The sequence below is a fragment of the Melanaphis sacchari genome, unplaced genomic scaffold (assembly GCF_002803265.2).
Source record: "Melanaphis sacchari strain LSU unplaced genomic scaffold, SCAv2.0 Contig8_pilon_pilon, whole genome shotgun sequence".
Taxonomy (NCBI): Eukaryota; Metazoa; Arthropoda; class Insecta; order Hemiptera; family Aphididae; genus Melanaphis; species Melanaphis sacchari.
The window spans coordinates 3,154,818-3,178,130 of record NW_020271635.1 but is presented as its reverse complement, the minus strand read 5'-3'; the positions used below and the strand labels follow the sequence as shown (position 1 = coordinate 3,178,130).

Below are 23,313 nucleotides of genomic sequence, written 5' to 3'. Positions count from 1 at the left end.
TTGTCTCCAAAGCATAGAATTTATTTTAAAATTGAACGCTATATGACTTGAATTTAACGTCTTATAAAAACCAAAATATAATCAAAGACGTATCTTTTTTTTAAGTTTTATATTGGATCCAACGAAATATTTGACGCAAACCCCGTGAGTTTTAATTCAGATTTGTCTATGTCGACGAATTTACGAATTTGCATGAGCTATAACAGCAGTTAAATAATAGCATCAGTTGCAAGCTTAAATCACGGAGTATTTTATTTTACATTTATTAGTTGATAATTATTATTATGAATACTATGATCATCTCTAAACATTTCTCTATTTTTGTAATACAGTAGACGCCGCTTATAAGACTCACGGATATAATGTTCAGTCGCTTATTAGACTCAAAATCGTCTGGAACGGTCCGGACGTATCCAAATACATTAAAAAAATCGGTTTTAAGACTCAAATTTCGTAAAAATAAATAGAAAATAAACTTTTTTGGTTATAATTTAGAAATATATTGGTTTTGAAAAATGAAATAATATTTGTGTTGATTATTTCTAGTTTCTGTTGGTACCTTATAACGTATAATAATTTTTATTGCAGATAAAAGTTCACATTTATCGCAACGATAATTATAACGATTATAACTTTAGTTTCTTTTATCGGGATTATTAAATTTATTCAATAATAAAGTATGTAATATACTAATATGTAATATGTGTTAATGTATTAAAATCAAAGCAAAATATGTAGTAAAATAAAATTTATAAATACGTAATTAATTTTTTTTTTTCACTTCGCCCATAAGATCCATTCGGTTATAAGACTCACTTTGTGGCTTTGTGCTGGTCCCAAAGTGACTAAAGTGAGTCTTAATAGTCTTATAAGCGGCGTCCACTGTATTTCAAATCCGAGGGAACAGCGCGATATCGGACTTTCGTAAAACCCGTTGCGGTCACACCTCCTACACAACGCGCTCATTGTTGTCTACACTGTAACCATGTGTATGACCATTTTGTGCGCCGACTATACTGTTTTTGTTCGTCGTTCTTGTTATTGGACCGTCTGCTGACTGCTGTGTATCGACTATCGCGTAAGTACTAAGTACTAAGTAGCCTATTCCGCATTTCCTGGCTATTGCCTACTCATTCTCTATTGTTCTGCTCGCAGTCGGTCACGTTTAGCGTGGTCACTGATCGAAAGTGTTTTTTTTTTAGATCATTGGTGTTTTTTGAACAGTCATTTTTTACCATCGTCGCCGTACGTTTGCTGCGCGACGAGACGGATTGCCTGCATATATACTACGCAGTGTGCGTGCGGTTCAAACCCGCATAATTTTGGCAACAGATTCATGAATCGCTGGTGAGTAATATGAGGAAAACGATAGTCGCGCGCTCGTTGTTTACTCGACGATAATTTATCAATAATCGCCCAAGGTCATGCGCAGTATTTCACGAACGGACCCGATTCCTATTTTTTTCCCCCCGTCGTGCCGGCGTCCTGTTCGCCAGATCGAATCGGAAAATAACTAACAGTAACCAATGTTTACGTTCCGTAAACACCCCTCCCCGTCATTTTCGGAGCCCTTCCTCCGCCCGCGTTCTTGTCGCACGATCACATCACAAACCTTTCGGTATGTTTCAGGCTAAATGAACCTCTCAAATTCTGATCTGAACGAACGCTTGTACTTTATCAACTTTAACCAAGACAGCACATAAGTAAATGTTTCTTCCATGTATAATTGCGCGACTTCGCGCTGCTGCTTAATGTCTGCCCCGCCATTGTGCTTACCCAACAGACGTTATTGTCTGCTTTAATATGATGATTAACATGAGTTATTGTAACGGCTAATGATGCATTATATATATTTTTGTCTGGTACAATGTAGAGATATAAGATACAAATGTACATTGTAAATGCGTTTTTTAAAGACCGTTGTGTGTTATATTCCCCATTATTATTTATAAATATACAGAATGTGTAGTTCACATGAGTTATCCACTTTGCAACCTTTAATAAGTACAATTTATTTGCTTAAGTTTTATTTCACTAAACTGACATAAATTGAAGTCAACTCGCTACTCCTATTGTTCATGCTACTAAATAGGTTATTGTATTTTTAAATGTTGTACATTTGTTTTGTCATTAATAAAATGTATAGTGTTAAATAAATTTGTAATTGGTAGGCAATTAATAATAAATGATAGGTGTATCGAAACAATTAATTTCCACTTCAACACTAATGTTGTAGTTTTGATAGTATTTATTATTTTTATATACTTTTTAACTTATTACTTATTTTTAATATAACCTATCCTATGTATGTACTATAAAAGTTTTAGTTTAATTAGTATTTTTAACTATAGTTAAGACGGTATTACACATAATTTTTATGTGACATTATAAATTAAGTAATTAAGTTTTTTATTTAAATACATTTTAAATAGAACTACAATTTTACATAATGCTGCTTTAAATATTATTACATAGTATGTATATGGTTAATATTTATTGTTTTATTCAAGCATTAATTAATAGTGTTACTAAAGACGCTTAAATTAAATATTGCTTCCAATATTATAGCATTATAATGCTGTTATTTTTTGTTGGTTAATTTAAAAATAATGGTTGTAATTGAAGTGATTAGATGTTGACTTTGTATTTATCTTATCTGAACTATCGAATATTAAATCAAGAATTTACATAAGCTGCTAATGTATTCATTAGCCTTTGAAACGGAATGTCGGTTTACTTAACATATTTACAATATTAATTCTATATGCATACAGTTGTGTAGATAAAGAACGATATTTTATATACTTTTTAAAATACTACACCTATATGTCAATTTTTATGAGCATGATATATACTTGAATTTTACTTATAAAATCAATTGTCCATTAAAAGTTAAATTTATTTATTTACTTTACTAAAAAAATACATTAATTTTTGATTTAGCTATGTTTTTTTTTTATATATTTAATTAATTTATATTAAAACTATATATTTTATTAGTTAAATACCTATAGATATTGTAAATCCCCAACTTAATAAATAATTTTTTTGAAGTTAAATTTTTAATGACGAAATATGATAGTTATTGCAATCACATTTATCTGCCATTTTTGAGTAATTTTAGGTTCATTGATGTAGGTAATAATAAGTATTTATATTAAAGAGAATTATTTACTTATACCACATTAAATTTTATATTTTTATGTTATTTTGTTATTTATATTTAAAAGTTCACAATTTATATTTCCTTATGCTTTAATTTGAGTTAAGTTGTATTATTGTATTCAATTAATTTAAATTTAACTACACAAATAGAGTAGACAATTTATTATTGTTACTTTAGATGTGTGCTTATTAAAAGTTAATTTGCTTGTAAAGTACTTTTATTGAAAAATATGCCACGTAACCATGATAACAAATATTAAAACTGTTGTATTTATTATTATTATTGAATAATGACATACAAGCCTTATAAATTTGTATTGCATTTATAAGACTGTTTGTTTTTGTTTTTTTATTTAAAACTTTTTTTCATTTTTTATACTACTTATTACAATAGAATAATATAGAATTAATGTTAATTTTATGATGTTAGAAATTTCATCAAAAATATTATAAATCTAAAAAACAAGGTAATATTACTAATAGGTATCTAATGATTTCAATATATTATCAAATTAGTGAAAGTAATTAAACATTTTTCACTTGAGTTTAATCTAGAGATTAAAATTGTGACAAGTTATTTTTCGAAGTTATATTTACTTATTTTTTAAATTTTAATGAACATGTTTTTGTGGTTTCATGTTTTTTTCAAAAATATGATTTTGGATAAGTATTTAATTAGTGCCAAGTTTTCGGTTGTAATCAAATCTACGTAAAAATTATAATTCACTTCATCGTTATTACTGAGAATATTCCAGGTAAACAACAGTTTAAGTACCTATTTTTATTTTTTATAGAACTTTATCTTACATTTAACCAATAATAAATAAATAAATAAAACTGTTAGAATTTTTTTTTATATTTTTAGTATTTAATATCTGTGAGGCAAAGCTGATCAACAACAATAATACAACTATTTTCAAACTCTTGATTAAAACTGAAGTGAAAAATATCATTATATATAGTTAATTTTACGTATTATTTTACTTTAGAAACTTTTAAAATTTATTGAACACATGATTTTTACATTTGTACAATGTAAACAAATCAATTTAAGGAAGTTGAGTTACCATGGTTTTGTGTCATAATACAATAAAGTTCAATAGCTCTTATTATGTTTCATATACTATTCCCTTCACAGTTGAATGTATCTATAATAATTTAAAAATTTTATTTCATATCTTGTTGATCAACTTCTGGCCTTTTTATAGTTATATAAATATTAAAATATGTATCAGGCATCAATAAATAATAAAGCCTTGCTTCGTTAAATAATGAATAATATATTCAATTTTATTATGTATTTAACTTTATCTTTATAAATATATTTATATATTTACAACATTAGTTTTTTTTTTTTTGAAATAATCTAATTTGTATTTATTTTCAGATAAAATGGAAGTTGAACTGGATCAAGATTTGCTGTGTACTTCTCTGCAATTTCATGGGCCGAAATTACAAGAAGCACTAAGAAGTGAATTAGGCGATGTTGGAGAATTTACAGGACTTCCTACCCTAAGTTTCCCTGCCTATGCAAATGGACACAGTATCTCTAATGATTTGGATAACGAAAAACAGTTGAAACTCCATAAGTTTATTGCAAATAATTCAAAGGCATTTTTTAATGTTGATTTGTTGGCTAACAATAATAAGCAAAAACAATGCGAAGACTTTGAAATAAATTCATTTACTGTTATGCCACCATATGAAGTTTTTGGGTATACTAACAAAGAGATTAAGTTAAAACATTTCTTAAACGAACTCTCTGAAGGTGAAATCATAATTACTTCAATATCTTCAAAAAATATCTCTGGATTAATTTTAAAGGTATTATGTACATATACTGAACCTATAAGATGTGTTTCTGATATTAATGTTCGTGGCTTTTGTCAAGCATCTATTCCTGGTCTTAGTATTGGAGACAATTTGTGTTGTGAAGTATTAGAGGTAGTACCTGAAGCTTTTAAATTAGTATGTGGAATTAAAGGAGTTAAATGCCACAAGAAATATAAAGATTTACTTGGCTTATTTAACATGGAAAATTGCCCTCAAACATTCAAATTGTTTCATGCTGGTAAAAATGACGATTCATACGACTCAATGTTACTAAATTCCACAGGATTTAAAAACCCATCAAATATTTGCAACTTAGAGTTAATAACTGGTTTGTCTGATGATAGACATTCAATTATGCCTTCTTTGTCAGGGAGTTTCCCAGAAAAAGATACTGCATTAGAACTTCGTAAAGTTCAATCTGCTGAATGGGCTATTCAAAGTGTTTCCGATGGAATTAAATATTTTAAAGCTGGACAACACTCTGAAGCATTTTTATGCTTAAATAAGGCATTGACTATAGATTCTTTAAATGTTGAAGCTTATGTGGCCAGAGGTGCTTTATATGCCAATCTAAGTCGTTTTCAAAAAGCAATTGAAGATCTAAAATCTGCCTTAAAAATTAATCCGAAACATGTAAATGGCCGTAAGTATCTTGGTGAAACTCTGATGGGATATGCTAGAACCTTAGAGTCTCAAAATAAATTAGAAGAAGCATTACAATATTATGAAGAATGCTTACATGTAATACCTGATCATGATGAAGCAAAAGCATCTATTGATTATCTCAAGTCATCTCTTTTAGTTGGCAGAACAATGACCATGAATACACTCGATAGTTTTTCAAAAAAGAAAATTGATACTGATTTAGAGAAATCAGCAAGTAGTAGCAGCAGTTCTAATCATAGCAACAGCAGTTCAAGTGAAAGTTCAAGTTCAGGAAGTTCTTCAGACGAAGTAAGTACTATTGATTTTGATAGTGATTCTGATAATACGACTTCTTCTGATAGTTCAAGTGATGAATCATCTGGCAATGATTCACAAAAATTAGAAAAAGAAAGATCGTTATCGCCATTTAGTAAGCGCTTAGCAATGATGGATGGAAGTAATACAAATGGAGGTGGATTACCCTGTAATCCCTCTTTTATTGCTACAGAAAATTCACAATCTCAGCAAATGAATATAGAAAAAGAAAGTGATATTGAAGAAAGAATCCAAAAGTTAATACTTTTAAGTCAATCTAATAAAATTAAGAAAAATAAACAAATTGGAATTAATATTCAAAAATTATTACAAAATGCTTATGCTCTAAAAAATGAAGAAAAAAAGACAGATAAAAAAATCAAAAAATCTAAAGATAAAAAGAAGTCTCATAAACACAAGAAAAAAGATTATAAAGGTAAGCAAAAAAGTGCCAAGGATCACCAGGAACATCATAAAAAAAATAAATCAAAAAAACACAAATTCACTGAACAATCGTTTGATAACGAACAGCAAGCTATCCAAAAATCCAGTCTCCCTGATCCAGAGAGTGTTAAATCAAATTTATCAGGTTTGAAAGAAAATATATTCTTTAAAAAGTATGTAAAACAAGATAAACCCTCCAATGATCAAAATATTATTGATAAGGATAATGAACAATCAGATGTGTTTAAAGCAAATGAAATCGTAGAAATGCCAAATACTTATAAGTATGAAGAAGATCCATCATTGATTCCAACACCTAAGTTTAAAATGCAATTACCTACTACAACTACGACTTATGTTAAGGTCAAGAAAAAAGAGACAACTGATAGTGTACCATACAATTGGGACAACAACCGTTTGTTACCTGCTAATCATGAATTAATGAGAACACAGTCATCCAATAATAACGATACTAATAATACAGATCACGGATTTCCTACTTTGTATGATACAAACAACAAAGGATATTTTAATCTACCTCCGGCAACTCATCCAGTTTCTGAAAATAATATTAATAATATGGAGTTTCAACAAAAGCAATCTTATTTAAGTCCTAATAACAAGCAAAGATCGCGTAGCCCATCGGTATCTAAGAGGCGTATAAATTATTCAAGAAGTAGAAGTTCTGGAGGTCGTTCAAGTCAGTCTCCATATAAAAAGAAGCCCAAAGAGACATCAAAGTCAAAAACTAGGAGTCGTTCAGGGTCATATCCTCGGCATAGACGTTATTCTTCTTCTCGTTCAAATCGTTCTCGTTCATCTTCTCGTTCATACTCTCGTTCGCGTTCACGTTCTCGTTCCATACATCATCGAAATCGCATGGCATATTATAACAACCGTAACCGTGGTACTTATTATAAACCACGTTTTCAAAACCAAAACCATCATAACCGTGGTTTTCAGAATCGTGGTTTCCAACATCGTGGAGGATATGCTCATAGACAAAATTATAATAACTATAATAATAACTGGAATAATAGAGGTCAAAGAGGTGGTGGAAGGCAACGATTCTTTCATTATAGACCTAGACAATACGATAGAAATCGGCACTATGAAAGGCGCAGTTATTCTGTTTCACCAAATCGTCGTAGTCGTAGCCGTAGTAAGAGTCGTAGTGGATCCAAAAATTCTACTAAAGAATATAGAAAACGTTATTCCGGTAGTGGTGAAGATCATCAGCATAATTCTAATAACAAGCCTAAAACTCCACCAGAACCAATTACTGAAACCAATAAATGGCAACTTGATAGCAATGATAATGGTAATAGAAATTCACAAGATCATGATGAAGGATCAATTGAATAAAATTACAAAGCTGACAATTTAATGATATTTGATGGTTTACTTATTTTACACAAACATTCACTTAGATATATTTTTATTTGTTTTAAAGCATATTATCTTTTTTTTTTTTTTAATATTTTCACTATGAACCATTTATAAAATTAAAACTAAGATTTTTGTGATTGAATACTTCAATTTTAGATTTCTTGTTTGCATTAATATATAGAACTTAATTTTGGGTTTTTATACTAGTTTGCTTTCATTTAAACTTATTCTATTATAAATTAATAATTATAATTATACATACATTTTAGTAAACACTTATAATTTGTATAAGACCATCAGTGTTTAAAATGTATTTTATTAATTCATAATAAAAAGACAGACTGTATTTCATATATTTAATAAAAAATTAGAATTTAGTTTAAAAAAAAATGTTTTTCTCTTATTTGTTCAGAGAACACATTCTATACCATCCTATATATTATTTATTTTAATCATTGTTTTAATCAAGTTTTAAAAAATAAATATTGTAATTTAATTAATTATTGAAATTAATGAACAGTACAAAATTCATAAAATTAATGTTAGTTATTATTAGCATAATAGCATTGTATCTCTAGTATTTGTTTGGTTTGTACGGGGTATTTCATCTATGTACAAAACTATTTTAAAAATATAATATAAAACTTTTTGAAATTATTAATTTTTATTTGTACTGACCTCTATAGTTGAAACATAATTGAATATAAATCATAATCAATTGAGTTTCTTTTTACTTGTAATTACTATTACTTTTGTAAATATTACATTAAATAAAGGAGTTAAAATATTCATAACCAACTATAATTTAATCAACTCGTATCTCATGGTTGGCACTGTTTTTTTGTAAAGATAGTGATATATATATATATATATATATTATGTTGGTTAAAACAAAATCAATAGTGTCATAAATTCATATCTTGTAGATGATATTTATCAAAGTAAATATTTATTTATTTATGATTGTTGCATTTAGTTCAGCAATCAGCAGTGCTTAGTAGTTAAGTTAGTGAGCGTTCTGAGACCAACTAAATTGTGTGTATCCTATGCCATTTATACTTGGTGCTTAACAATTTATTATTATTATTATTATTAATTATTTTTCACTTATTACACTATAGCTATTATATTTTTAATCCAACAAACCCATTAAGACTAAGTAATAGATAATCAAATTTAGCATTCAGGGAGTGTAGCCTCTGCAATCATAGTAGCTACACTACTCGTATGGCTAATATCTAGGACCTATGTATATATTTTATCTTAAATGTAAAACTGTATACTATTAAATAGTTTGATACATTATTTAAGAGTAAAGAATTTTTTTCCAAGTACTTGAAGTAGGTATTTCACTGTGATGAGTGTGATGTTACTTATTATTTATTAGTGTTAAACCTTCTATATATTATTTATAAACTACGAGTATGTTTTATGAGTATCTATTATCAATTTAATATATCATGCATTCAATTAAATAATACAGGCAGAATTTCATGAAAATTAAAAATTACAGTTTTTAGAAATGTGAAGTAACATTTAAATGGATCAAACTACTGAAACATTAAATAAAAATAATAATTATTGAAATAAATTAAGTCTTGTTTGTGAAATGGTTTTATAATATAATTTATTGAAACGCCCTAACTAATTAATGTATGTTTATAGTGATAAATTTATTTGAACAACTTTTTAAGCAGATTGATAAACGGTAAATGAAAAAAGTTACAACTGTATTCCATTATTTTATATGTATTTATATAAATATCACACTTAACAGTCAACAGAAGTAAACAATGATGACTTATAGCGTATTATATTTATTTGATATTAGGCATGTCTCGATGCCTGGATTTAAATTTTTGAGGTACTAATAAGAAATCAAAAAGAATTTTATTTGATTGTATTTTAATTTTAATTTTAAATGTAGCTCATTTCACTAAATTAAAATTTTTTTTTAAACTTTTGTATCATTTTGTATAAACTTCTCCTAATAATAATTAATCTTCAAATGAAATTTGGAAGTAGATATCAAGTGTTTTCTATTAAAAATATGATTTAATTTTTTTAATAAGTATCCTTATTGATATTGAAAGTAGGTATTAGGCAGGGAAGGATTTAACAATTTGCTGTCCTTATTTGAAAAAAATCACCACTGTACAACAAAACTTCCTTATATAATAAAAATTTTTATGTATGCAATTTTATGTATTTTTCATTTAACTAAAGTTTAATTAAAACGTTAAAATTAAAATATAATATTTTCTCTTCATTTTTATTATACAAGAAAAAATAATAGTAAATGTATTCAATAATTATTTAGTTATATAAGTAGTTTTGATGTTATTTATTTATTTTGTAATTGAAAAATTCAAGAACAAAATTAGGTATTTTTCTATACAAGAACAAAATAAATATTAAATACAATTTTGCTGCGTATAAAAAGCCTCTTCAAAAATTTGCCGCTCTATGCGGCTGCATAGTTAGCAGTGCTTTAAATCCGCCCCTGATATTTGGTATTTCTTTTACACACAATATTTATTAGGTAATAATTACATTAAATATTACAAATAAATGGTGAAAAATTAGTGGTCCCTAATGTCTCAAGACTCAAGTCTTGTGTTCCCTTCCCTTAAATAGTGCATGGTAATAAGTACTAAAGCTAGTATTAATTGTGTAACCATTATCGAGTGAATAATAACAATTTTTGCACACTGACGATTCAGTTATCTATCGTTTTAAATTTTAACCGGTCATACAGATATTTTAATCGAATTAATAAAAATTAATTAATCTATGCTCAATTTATAGTTACGATATTTTGGTTTGGTCTTTTGAAGTATTATAATTTTTTTAATAACGAATCATAAACATATTATAGTTCATTTTTGTTAAACTAAAAAAAAAATTGGCCGTGAAAATTGGTGTTGCCAGATCGCACACCTCTCGCGTCTATTACAATTTATGATACAATACATGCACACACGAACGTGCAAAGTGTAGGTACATATAATATTATGAAACGAATAAACGGACAATGCGAAACTACGCGTCGTTATGAGCGACGGGAGCGTGTACTACGTTTTGCCCGAGAATTATAATACCATGACGTGATAATAATAATGTAATAGGTAGTAATAGGTAATAATAATTATAATGTGTAATGCAGCGGCGGCGACAGCAGCAGCAGCAGCAGCTGTTCGCCCATTTTTTAAACGCCAAGGCGGTCCGGTCCCGTCGAGTAGCGGCGGCGCAACACGTTCAAAATAAATTACACGTTCCACGTAGTTTCGCGTGCGCGTCTTAACCAGGTCATGGTTGGAGGTCAAGTTTCGCGCCAGCAGTGCATCGTGTCGGGCGAAAGTGATTATCCGCGCCGGCACAACAACGGTACGACGCCACAATGACCAACGACCAAAACGCGTCGCAGACCGATCCCTTCGAAATTTCGGTACCTACCGCGGGCGGGTCGCGTTATTCATGGCGCCCCCTTATTTTGGGTGATTTCACGAACGATCGGTGAAACCCAAAAGCGCAAATTGATTTTGCGATTTTGTACCTCATATAGTAGTGGGATAAAAGCGCAAAAATAAATATTTTACCCGTTAGGTTATAAGTTTTATTTTAAAATTATTAATTATTAAATTTAATTATTTATTTAAATTAAATATATAGTATTTTTATAGTTAAAAAATACATCAACAGTGATCGAGTACACTTATTTAAAAAAAAATTAATTTTGCGCTTATTATGGTTTGTTAAAAAGATATTATTTTTTTTTGTGCTTTTTGGTAGTGTTAGGGTCATATCTTGCGCTTACGGGTTACAGCCTAAACGATGACGGGGCCGAGTTTTGGCCGTAAGCCGAACGTCTTTCCGTCACGCTCGCGGGACCCGTTCGGAGTCGTCCGTCCCCACGGGCGACGCTGTATAGAAGACGCGTATCTACGTGGCACTCGAACTTCGGTCCGCTGCCCACCGGTAACGACGGTGTATCGCGGACGCGCCCGTCGTCACCGGACGGTATCGTCTCGTCGCGTTTCCCGATCGCTGGACGAACGACAAAAACGATTATTATCAATATCGTTGTACAACATCGAAAATGATCGGCCACGCGTGCGTTTAGCACAATGTCCAAGACAGACCAACCTCGATATCGTACCAAAAGTAACCGCCATATTATAAAGCGTTATTTATTTCGAGTGGGCTCCGAGTCTCACAAGCCCCCCGAGTCTCACAAGCCCCCCTCCCACCGGTTGCGTCTACGCTTTATCGGTGCGTCTTATCCAAGGTATCTTGTGGCGCGCGATTTTCGTCGTTCGTCAACAGCCGCGCGATATCATTAATATTATCGTATCATAACCGTACGGACGAGCACGTTTGCGTCGATTTTTGTCGTCGTCGTCGTCGTTGTTGTTGTTGTTATACGCGCGAGCGACCGTGTGCTGGTCGTCGTGCGCGCGCGCGTGTTTTTGTGGGTGTGTGTGTGCGCGCGTATAACAGTCGACGCACCGTCATGGTCAATAACTAATAAGTGCGCTTAAAACTGTGCTAAATGATATCACGGTGCAGTTCGACGCGAAGATCGCTCGCTATATGTATACAGTCGGCCGCCGCCGCGTAGGTTACCAACCGACAATAAATTGCACTGTTGTGAATACACAGTAGTGATATGTGATATTTGCGAAATCTAACCTCGTCGTGCCGTTCGCGTTTTAATTCGCTATACCGTTGTCGCCGTTCGTGTACAATAAGCAATACACATATTATTATAATAACACTATAGTTTTCCGGTTTTTTTCTTCTTCATTCTCTGCGCGTATTGTGAAAAATAATAATAATAATAAAAATAATAACAATAATCACAAAACCCATATATTCGTATAATACACGTCGCGTCATAAGAGTTTCCGGCCAGAAAAACGGCAGTTCAAAGGCGTCGCGCGATGTGCTAAATCGAAAGAAAAAACCTATATAGTTCCGTATCGACGCGCGATTACGTCGCGCATATCAACCGTACACGCATCGGTATTATATATTTAATGTCGAACGGTGCTCTGGAACTCAAATATTTCAGTTTTGGTACAGCTGGTAAAAAAGTGTTGAGCAAGTACGATTTTGCACATGATAATATTATTACGATACCTATATACCTAATATGCTTACGTATTTTTTGTGGATAAATCGCTATGCGTTTGTAACGATGTGCCGTGCGCGAATTCATAAACGGCCAAAAAAAAAAAAAATAAAATATTTTCAATATTTCGTCACGGCATTTATCGCTATGTGGATAATATTGTAGTAGTCGTGTGGTATCGCATAACGATATAATATCGTAATGTATATGTGTGCCGTTATAAATCATATATATTAATCACGTATATACACGCTCTGCAGAGTGCAGACTCGTAACATCCGTCGCCGTCGTGTGTTTGGCGATAACGATATTATTTACAATGTTATAAATTGTAATCATAACATTATTCTAAACTTTAGCTGCTGTTTTTGCGTTAAAATAATTTGCTGCTTTTTAACACTGGGACAACTGTTCGATGCGATCCAAAAAATATTACATACGTATCTATATTATTTTCTTCGCGTAGGTATAATACGATATGTAAGTTAGATACCTTAACGTTACGTCTATACTCTGTTTAAGAACATTGAGTACTGTACGACTAGTCTGTACTATAACACCATCTATTTGATCGCTGTTTGTTTTACTTCCACGCCGCCCAAAGTTACGGTTCATAAACCCAAGGTTTAATGGTTGTTATTATGATGGTTTGAGAAATTTTTTTCTGATAATGAGTCATTTATTACCTTGCCGTCTAGTTAATTATACAATTTTAAAAACGTTCAACCAATAAATATTATACATCTGTATAAAATACATTATGTATATAATTATTATATATATACAGTCGACTAGTAACGACAGGATGTAACATTGAGTAATGAGTGTATAAAAGTTTAAAAAACTTATTTTATCTTTTTATGATTGTTTAACTACTTATAGATTGATAGTCATTATATTTGTTACAATATTTATTAAATGTCGTCAGTCAACCTATTGCTATTGTACATACTATATAGTAAGGTTTCCAATCTAAATTTTGTTTTGCGTTGTTATTATAGTGTGTGTATTGCTATGTAGGTAATATGTATAAATTATAAAACAATAATGATATTATGATACTTTCCCTAAATATCTCTACTTTGTTCCGTGCGTGGGGTTATATACTTCTTCTCGATTCTTACATGGCCATTATACACACCTGCGCATTAAATTGTGAATTTTTATTCAGTGGTTCTCATGATATATACTGAGTGTTAAAAACTTGTTAGTTATGTAATTGACTAGTTGACCTTAGAGATTGAAAATAAAAGAACAATCCTATAGATATAACAATCAAATGGCATTTATAAAACATTAGAGAGATTTTTTAAAGTGAAATTATTTAGTTTCAGCTTTTAAGAAATTCGAAATGGTTCACGCAAAATGATTCACCAAGCATGATCACCCTCATTTTTACTTTTATAGGTAATACATCTCTCAAGTTCTGTATTTTGAAAATTTTTAAGAATATTTAAGGATCATATTTTCAATTGTTAAGATTTCTTACACCATTTAAGTAGTTTCCTGCAAAGATATGAACACTTTTTTCCAAACGAGAATTTTTCTTTTTATCAAGTATAAATTATGAAACAGATGATGTTATTAAAAATGTTGTTTAAAATTTGGATGAATAGTTTTTTTGAGTTATTAATATATATATAGTTAAAATAGTAATCTTTAAAAATAGTTTTACAAAAATAAAAAATAAATGTGATAATTGATTTAGTATAAATAAAATTTACAAATTTTAAAATTATAGATATTTATGTATTCCATGACCCATAATGACCAATCCTAAATCCATTTATAGTGGACTTATTATCTTTTTTGAATAAATTTAAGTAATTCAAAAAAGCTATTTTTTCAAATTTAGATTTATTTAAATCTAAATTTTTGAAAGGTATATCTTTATAAAAAATTTGCTAGAAAAGGCTGATATTTAATTTAGAAAAAAAGCCGGGTTTGTCATAGGAAATAAATTGTATAAATGGTTCTTAATTATACTTAGAAATCTCAAAAAATAAAATTTGAACAAATTCATTATTGAATGATAATGATCCATGAGTATGCTTGACGAATCACTCTGTATAAAGTTTAGTAACTTATTAATATATAGTTATAATAACTTTAGTGTTTTCATATCTGCATGTATAATACTGTTGATGCAATTCAGAAAGCAAAATATTTCGGTATAAGTGTTTTATTTATTGTTTTCTGACGTGACTTAAAATGACCGAATAAGGATGAAATAATAAAACACATTTATGATATTAAATCCAATTGTCTTTAGGATCTTGGTAATGTAATGGCTTAAAATTTATTGGCTAAAACTTATAAGCCAGTAATATAATATATAAAGGCACTATAATCTATTGATAGATAGAGATATTTCGCTTATTTTTTGTATTTTTATATCTTATGAAGCGGAAATTATTCCTTGTCCCTGAGATCTTGTAGTCATTAATTATTGTAAATATAATTATATTGTTGTTAATTGATATTATATAATAATGAGAACAAACTTCTATGTTTATAGGTCGACCAATTTATTGTACTCGTATAATTAGATGTATATGATTATATATTTATATAAAATACAGACCTATATTTTAACGATCTTATTAGAAATGATGAAAATGGTTTATGACGTAGTTGATTGTAAATAAATAAAATAATTTTAATAACCTTTAACATGAACAAATGATATTACACATCATACAAGTGTACTAATGTACATATTACGTACATTTTGTAACAGTAAAAGTGATTAAATACTGTGAGATAGCAAAATATTTTTATCAAAATAATTCGGTTTGAATATATTACTTATAAATATATATATAGGAAGTTCTTAAATAATTAAATTTAAAATAAAGAGGGCAATAATTATATACTGGCCAGTGGCCATAACAAGATTTGTGGTTATTTATTATTATCATTAAAAAATAATGTTTATTAAAACGAACGTGATTTTATTGAGCAGTATACGTGTGGTAAATAGATACAAAGAAAACATAGTCTGACGTGATTTTAATATTTAATAATTAATTTTCTTTCATAACAATGTATGCCGTATGCATAGTTATTGTTAAATGATAAATAAACAATAATATGTCATAATGATTATCTTTTAATTGTCAATGTATTTGTATATTCGTCTATGTTTGATAAGATTTAGAAGTTCAATGATAATTTCGTTAAATTATATGGGATAATCATACAATTTGTTATCCAATTAATTTTACCTCTTAGCAAGGTTTTTGGTTATATTTATCATAATTCATCTCATCATTTAAATACAAATAATTTATTATAAATTATAGCTAATCAATTTAATTAATTTGTAACGATACAATATTTATATTATCATGAATTTTGAAACATGTATTTTAATGCATATTACAATATGAGTTAAAATAATATATACCTAGTTGATAATAAGTACTATAATCACAGAATAACAGTTAACATTTAACATACAGTACAATGCTCGACTGCTAAAATTTAAAATTGCGTAATTTTATGAATATAAAAAACATGTTTAAAATATAACAACTGGTATGTTTACATATAGTGCATAATATGTCAATTTGTAAATACTAAAAAACGTATATGAATGTAGACTCGTTCCTTTCAACGTAATGTTGATAATTTCGAAGTTAAATTTGTTTTTCTCATTTATTATTACTAGATGTTAAATATCTAATTATATTATTTTTCATACTTTCATAATATGATGTCATATTCAAGTTTTTCAAAAGTTGGATTAAAATTGTTTTAAATAAAACAACTCTTAATACGTTTTATTATCATTATTATTACTTGGATTTAGAAACTGATGATTATCTAACAATTGATATTGCTTATTTAATATTTATATTATGTATGGTTCACTATTTAGTAATTTATATTAATTTAAAAAGTATAATATTATTATTTTAAAATATATTTTGTACTTTGAAAAATGTACGAAAATTGCGTAATAATTTGTTTTAAAAATGTGTTCGGTACATATCAAGTTATGTATATTATAGGTAGCATACATTTAGTTATATTTTCATTATCTAAGAATTACATGTTCGGTGTTCCTCAAGTGAAGGCCTCTTTAATCTAATACAAATTACCAATAAATAGTTTTAAAAAGTTTTATTGGATTCAAATAAAATTGTTAACAAAAATGTCAAAAATCAACATTATTTTAATGTTATAAATCTAAATCTTTTAAAAAGAAATATTTAAAGAAAAAAGTATGGTATACAATATACATTGATGCATGTCTTATGTTTATTTATAAGATACGTGTTGTGTGTATAGTTAACTAATGACTAAAATTAAAGCTTTAATGATTTTCCATCAAAAACTGGTATCTTATATACCAGTAAATCTGATCTTAAAAAATATGTTTTATAGAATAAAGAACACATACCAATGTTCAATAAGCATAAAGTACCTTATGTTCGAAATAAATTTAATTATAATTTATATAATAGGTATACTCATCACATCACGCGTTTTGAGTTATTTTATATTATTGTCCTTCGTGGCTTTAATAATTTGCATTTTTTGAGTATTTATTTCATTAAAAAATGAACACGAAATAATTTAATTTAATTATCTATGTTTTAATAGAAGAACATAATATAACTACTTTTATTGTTGTATTCAAACGGGGTTCTGCACATGTTATAGAGACACTAATTAAAATAATATTAGATACGTATTATAAATGGCATATCTATATAAACCATTTTTAATATTACCTGAAATGTGTATTATACGAGTATCATATAACTTACAGTTGTAATTTTCCGTAAATCATTAATTCTGAATAAGTGTTAGTCATGTATAGTTCTTATTGTTCTATAACTACAGTGTTTTTTGTTTACCTTATCCGTAATTTTAAATACCAAGGCCTGGTAAACTAGGGATAACTATCTTGGTATGATGTATAATGAAATGTATGACTAGAAGCATGGCGAATACTGCAAGGCAAGTGTACTATTATGTGCATTATGCAGTGTGCATCTATCAAGGTCATTTGGTGCGACGGTGCATATGTTTCACAATCGCGATGCAAGGTTTTTTGTATACACGTGTCAATATTAACAAAATACTTTCAAAACAAATTGATTTTTTTCAATGCATACATAAAATAAGAAAAATGCATTGTGATGAATATAATATTATTTTTTAATCTATTATATAACATTGAAAAAACACTTGTTGAATTGTCTAATACACCTAAATATATACATGGCTAAATATGAAACTGAGAAATAATATTCAAACCTGAGTCTCAGACCGGCCACTTACCAACTTAGATTCAACCAAATATATAGGAACATCAATAAAAAATTCGCTCTGTTCTATTGCATATTTTGACTATTCTGTATGTACCTATAATAAGTGAAATTTGTTAAACTCATTTCAGTAGCTAAAGTTCCAGTTTTTTTTTTTATAACTTTTATTATTAAAATTATATTGTAATTTTAAAAATATATATGTACATTTGTACATATATAAATAAGTATTAACTGGTGTAATGAATATTTTTCCATTTATTAATTGTTTTTGGTTGTATAATAAATATTTGCTAGAATAATAATATTACTGATTTTATATATTATATAAGTATCATTAATGACAATTATCCAGGTAATACATAAGATTTAAATACTTACTCCATAAACTACTTGTACGGATTTAGATTTAGATATGAAAACATTTTCAAAAGAATCATCTTCTTAATAATTTGTAGTAAAATACTGAAATTTATTTTTAAAAAAGAAGTTAGTATTGCCACGAATTTTTTTAAAATTATATGAGAAACTATGGTTTTTAGCGTACTTAAACATTTCAAAAATCGTATTTTCCTATAAAATATTTAATTTCTTCAAATTTTATAAATTTCAACGCTTGTAAAAAAAAATTTACCCCTTACATTTTCAATATTTTTAAATCGCTTTAACTTTTTATTTTTATTAAACCTAATTATTATAATTAAAAAATTTATGATTTTTTTAGTTGTAAAATAATTTTATACTTTTCGTAATTTTTAAAAATTTGAGCTTTAAACATTAATAACAATTATAGTGTGTCTACATATTATTAATTTAAGTACTAAATGTATAACTCAAAGAGTAATTTTTAAGAGACGTTATATGATATGTTTAAGTTTTGTTATAGTAAAAATAAATGCTTTTATATATCATTTAATTTTTTACAATAAAATATTATTACAATGATAAACTATTCCTGTTCCCTCAAAGTTTCTGTTTTTCTTACAAGTTATGTTTTATGATCGGTAATTAAATACTTCTATTAGTCTGGAAAATACAGAGTAAATATACATCGTGTACTAAGTTGAATAAGCAAAAATGAAGAGAGCTAGGTCTTCCTAAATATTTTATTAGCTCCTCTATCCAAAAAAAACTTGTTAAAAATGTCAGATCCCTGAAATTTTAATGGATTGCTGGCTGATTCTAAGTATTTATATTAAATTATTAAAATATAAGTTACGTTTTAAAAAAATGATGATATTACGCAGAAAGAAGTATATTGGAAAAACTTATAGATCTTAAAACTTTAGAAGATAACATTTATTAATTTTTTAAGTATTCAAGTGTACTAATGAGCAGGTATTTTACGAGTTTGGTATAATATAATATATTATATTATGTATTATATCGGTTGAACACTCAAATGATTACTTTAAAATGTTTGTTTTTAAAATCTCAAAATAATTTTTTTAAATATTTGATAGAAATTATTGAAAATCTTAAATGTACTGTACTTACTCCTATTTTAACTTATTAATCAAAATCGATTTAAAATTTTTTATTGATGCTAATCATTAATCAATAATATAATGAATATTAAATATGAACAAAATATATCAGCTACCTATATTTTTTTATAATTTTGTAAAGCTTAGGTGAATTCTTAAGTTATTTCGCAGATTAGAATAGTCTTCATAGTAGCTAAAGTGAGAATTAGCTTCATCTAACCAGTTACGCAATTTTAATTTATGGTACTGATTTGCTTATAATTTTTATTCCCTGTATAAAATGTATCAAGTATAAAAATTTTAGATTCCAAGCAGAACATTAAATGTACTATTGATTTTACAATGATGTGCGTTTTTTGTATCTGTACACGATTAGTAGTTAATAAAATACTTAAATTTTCACTTTAAAAGTGGTTTTGGATGAAAAATTGGATCTAATTTGTATTTTATAGAAAAAACTGAGTATTCTTTTTTATAGTTTAGAAAAACAAATAAAAAATTAAGGGAAACGGGAATTTTTATGCAAATCCAATATTGTTATTAAATATTTGTTTTATAATCATGGTTACCAAAGTGTAGAAAGTTTTTTCTCAAAATCGTTTTTCGTCGTTTACAATTGATTATTATTGAATACAAATTTAACAAAATGCATTAAAGCGATTTACTCAGCGAGTTCTACTCGACACCTAATGTATAGCTGGTATCCACTTGCTTACCTTTTTATTTTAAAATTTTCATATAGATTAAAATTTAAGACATTTATTTTATTAAATATAATATTTAGTATCAAAAAAGATTACAAAAACCTGGTAATGTGAAGTTGTATTGACGTATTGTGATTTATGACTTTTTGTAGAAAGTAAAATTATGTCGGTATAATTATGGTAAATTCTTCATTACATCACTGCTAGTTACAATAAACATTCGTAATTGAATAACTTGTATACATTTATTTTTGAATTATAAATATCTTACACAAATATTATTTATTCGTTTCAGGTCTCTTGCTGTTGGTACAAAGACTGGATATCGTTTATATTCATTGTCTTCCGTTGATAATTTAGACCAAATATATGAAAATGGTAAAGCCAATTAAATTTTATGAAAATTATGATCTGTGTAATAATTATATTTAAATTTGTGACAGAATCTGAAGACATCTGTATTGTGGAGAGGCTATTCAGCAGTAGCTTGGTTGCAGTGGTCAGCTTGTCGTCGCCACGTAAGTTAAGAGTGTGCCATTTTAAAAAAGGAAATGAAATATGTAACTACAGCTACTCAAACACTATTCTAGGCGTGAAACTTAACAGGGCCGTAAGTACAATGTACAGCGTATTATTGCAGCGGAACTTTTAATGGCATTAAATCTTATTTATTTTTTATTTTTGGCAGAGATTAGTCGTATGCTTAGAAGAATCTTTGTATATACACAATATACATGACATGAAGGTCTTGCACACAATCAGAGACACTCCACCAAACCCAGCGGGACTTTGTTGTTTATCAACAAACAGTGATTTATGCTATTTGGCATATCCTGGTTCAAGTACGACTGGTGAAGTGCAAATTTTTGATGCCATCAATTTGGTAATCATCTTTAATAAGTTCATTGCTCATTGACTTTTTGAGTTGAAATTAATGCCGTATTATATTTTAGCAATCTGTGTCAATGATCTCAGCTCATGAAAGTCCTTTGGCGGCAATGGCCATTAGTCATCAAGGCAATAGAATAGCAACTGCCAGTGAACGAGGTACAGTTATTAGAGTGTTCAACATTTCTGATGGTGCCAAACTATACGAGTTCCGACGTGGTGTTAAACGCTGTGTCAGTATTTGTAGCTTGGCGTTTAGTATTGATGGCTTGTACTTGTGCTCATCGAGTAATACTGAAACAGTGCACGTGTTCAAATTGGATGACACTAGAGAAATGTAATTAACTGTTAAAAAAATATATATTTATTGGATAATAATAAAATTGTTATATTTTGTATAGTCCACAAATGCCCGACGAACAACAAAGCTGGATGTCATTTTTGTCAAAAGCCGTTACTGCATCAGCTAATTATTTACCCACTCAAGTTACAGATGTGTTCAACCAGGGAAGAGCAGTCGCTTCCATTCATCTACCGTTTCAAGGACTAAAAAACATTTGTACTATAGTGATGTAAGCAATTGATTTACTAAAAACAAATAATTTTGAAATTACTTTGATTTATTACTTTTAGGGTTGACAAAGTTTTAAGGTTACTGGTTGCTTCATCCCATGGATACTTATATGTTTATAATTTGGACATGGAAGAGGGTGGTGAATGTACTCTCTGGCGTACTCATAGGTTTGTCAAATGCTTTGTGTTTGTATAATTGTTTAATTATTAAATTTATACATATTAAATTGTATTAGACTGGATGGCCAACTAGATGTAGTGGACAGCCCTAAACCAATCAAATTGAAGGAGGCAAATACAACCAAGTTAGATAAAAATACGAAAACAGATTCCTCAATTAATAAAAATTTAGGTTTGTAAAATTGAACTCTTTAATTTTAATTCTTTCATCATTTAAAACTATTAGTTTAATGTTTGATCATCATTACTCACATCAGTTATCATAATATCTAACTAACTAACTAAAATTAATTGAAAGGAATTTGAGGAATAGTGAAGCTTTTAAAATAATTATGTCACATTGTCCTTTAGCTGCTTTTATTTTGGTAAAATTTCAAAATATTATTTAATATCCATTGAGACTTTTTGAATTAGAATATTCTATTAAATAATGTTTTAATGATCAACTTATTCCATTTATAACAAGTATTTAACATTTGTTATGAGTCGTTGACTGGTAGTTTCTAAAATTGTTTATAACAGATACTGGGCCTGCAGTAGTGTTAGACACTAATCACATGACTGAGGACTGCTCGGATTGCACACTATCGGTAGCGAGTGAGTATGCAGCTTTAGCCCTTAATCTTAATATGGTTTGACTGACACCGTTGTTGGTTTTGTTTTCTGCTGCTCAATTCCTTCTCTCCAAATTGCTGTCCTCCAAATGAACCTGCTGTTTCTGTGTGTGTGTATTTGTATATACAATAAAATCTAAAAGATCCAGTCGGAAGTTATGCTGGTGCCCTCAGGGGACATCCTTCATCCAGTCAGTCAGGTATTTGTCATAACAACTCATAACATTTGTGAATTTTTCATAAGATTACGAAATGAATGCATATATTGACAAAATATTACATTATATATTATATTAAAATGTTGAATAATTCATTGGCATATTATATGATTGTTAGATAAACTAAATTTTTTTTTATTGCAGATGCAGAGAATCATGTTGATAGCTTGACTGATGTATCCGAAGATCGTTTTAACTTGAATGACGATTCAGAGTTTCCTCCAGTTATATGAAACTTGCATGCTTATCATTTGTACTGTTAAATTTTTGTTAAATTGTTTGTCTTCATATTATATATATTTTTTCTGATCTGCCTTTTCTTCAACAATTGTGACATATTTTATAAATACATTTAAACAATATATTTTTCAATGTTAAGTATTAAGACTCAATATATTATAATATGCTTAAAATGTTAACAAACTGTACAATATTATTTTCA

At 28.3% G+C, this 23,313-nt stretch overlaps 1 protein-coding gene across 8 annotated transcripts; it reads left to right on the top strand.

Annotated features, from left to right (window-relative positions):
* Positions 1-968: 968 nt before the first annotated feature.
* Positions 969-23,280, top strand: LOC112602753 (WD repeat domain phosphoinositide-interacting protein 2). 8 transcript variants are annotated; one of them, XM_025351005.1, is made up of 13 exons: positions 969-1,078; positions 1,203-1,347; positions 1,630-1,699; positions 20,694-20,776; positions 20,842-21,008; positions 21,087-21,281; positions 21,352-21,623; positions 21,688-21,858; positions 21,920-22,027; positions 22,096-22,211; positions 22,562-22,636; positions 22,797-22,853; positions 23,016-23,280. In XM_025351005.1, exons 3-13 carry the CDS (start codon positions 1,635-1,637, stop codon positions 23,102-23,104), a joined length of 1,398 nt encoding a protein of 465 aa, XP_025206790.1. In that variant the 5' UTR covers positions 969-1,078; positions 1,203-1,347; positions 1,630-1,634; the 3' UTR covers positions 23,105-23,280. The 8 variants fall into 8 exon arrangements, with proteins under 8 accessions (XP_025206790.1, XP_025206785.1, XP_025206786.1 ...); XM_025351004.1 differs by lacking the exons at positions 969-1,078; positions 1,203-1,347; positions 1,630-1,699 and adding an exon at positions 12,243-12,898; XM_025351007.1 differs by lacking the exons at positions 969-1,078; positions 1,203-1,347; positions 1,630-1,699; positions 22,797-22,853 and adding an exon at positions 12,244-12,898.
* The last annotated feature ends 33 nt before the right edge of the window (positions 23,281-23,313 follow it).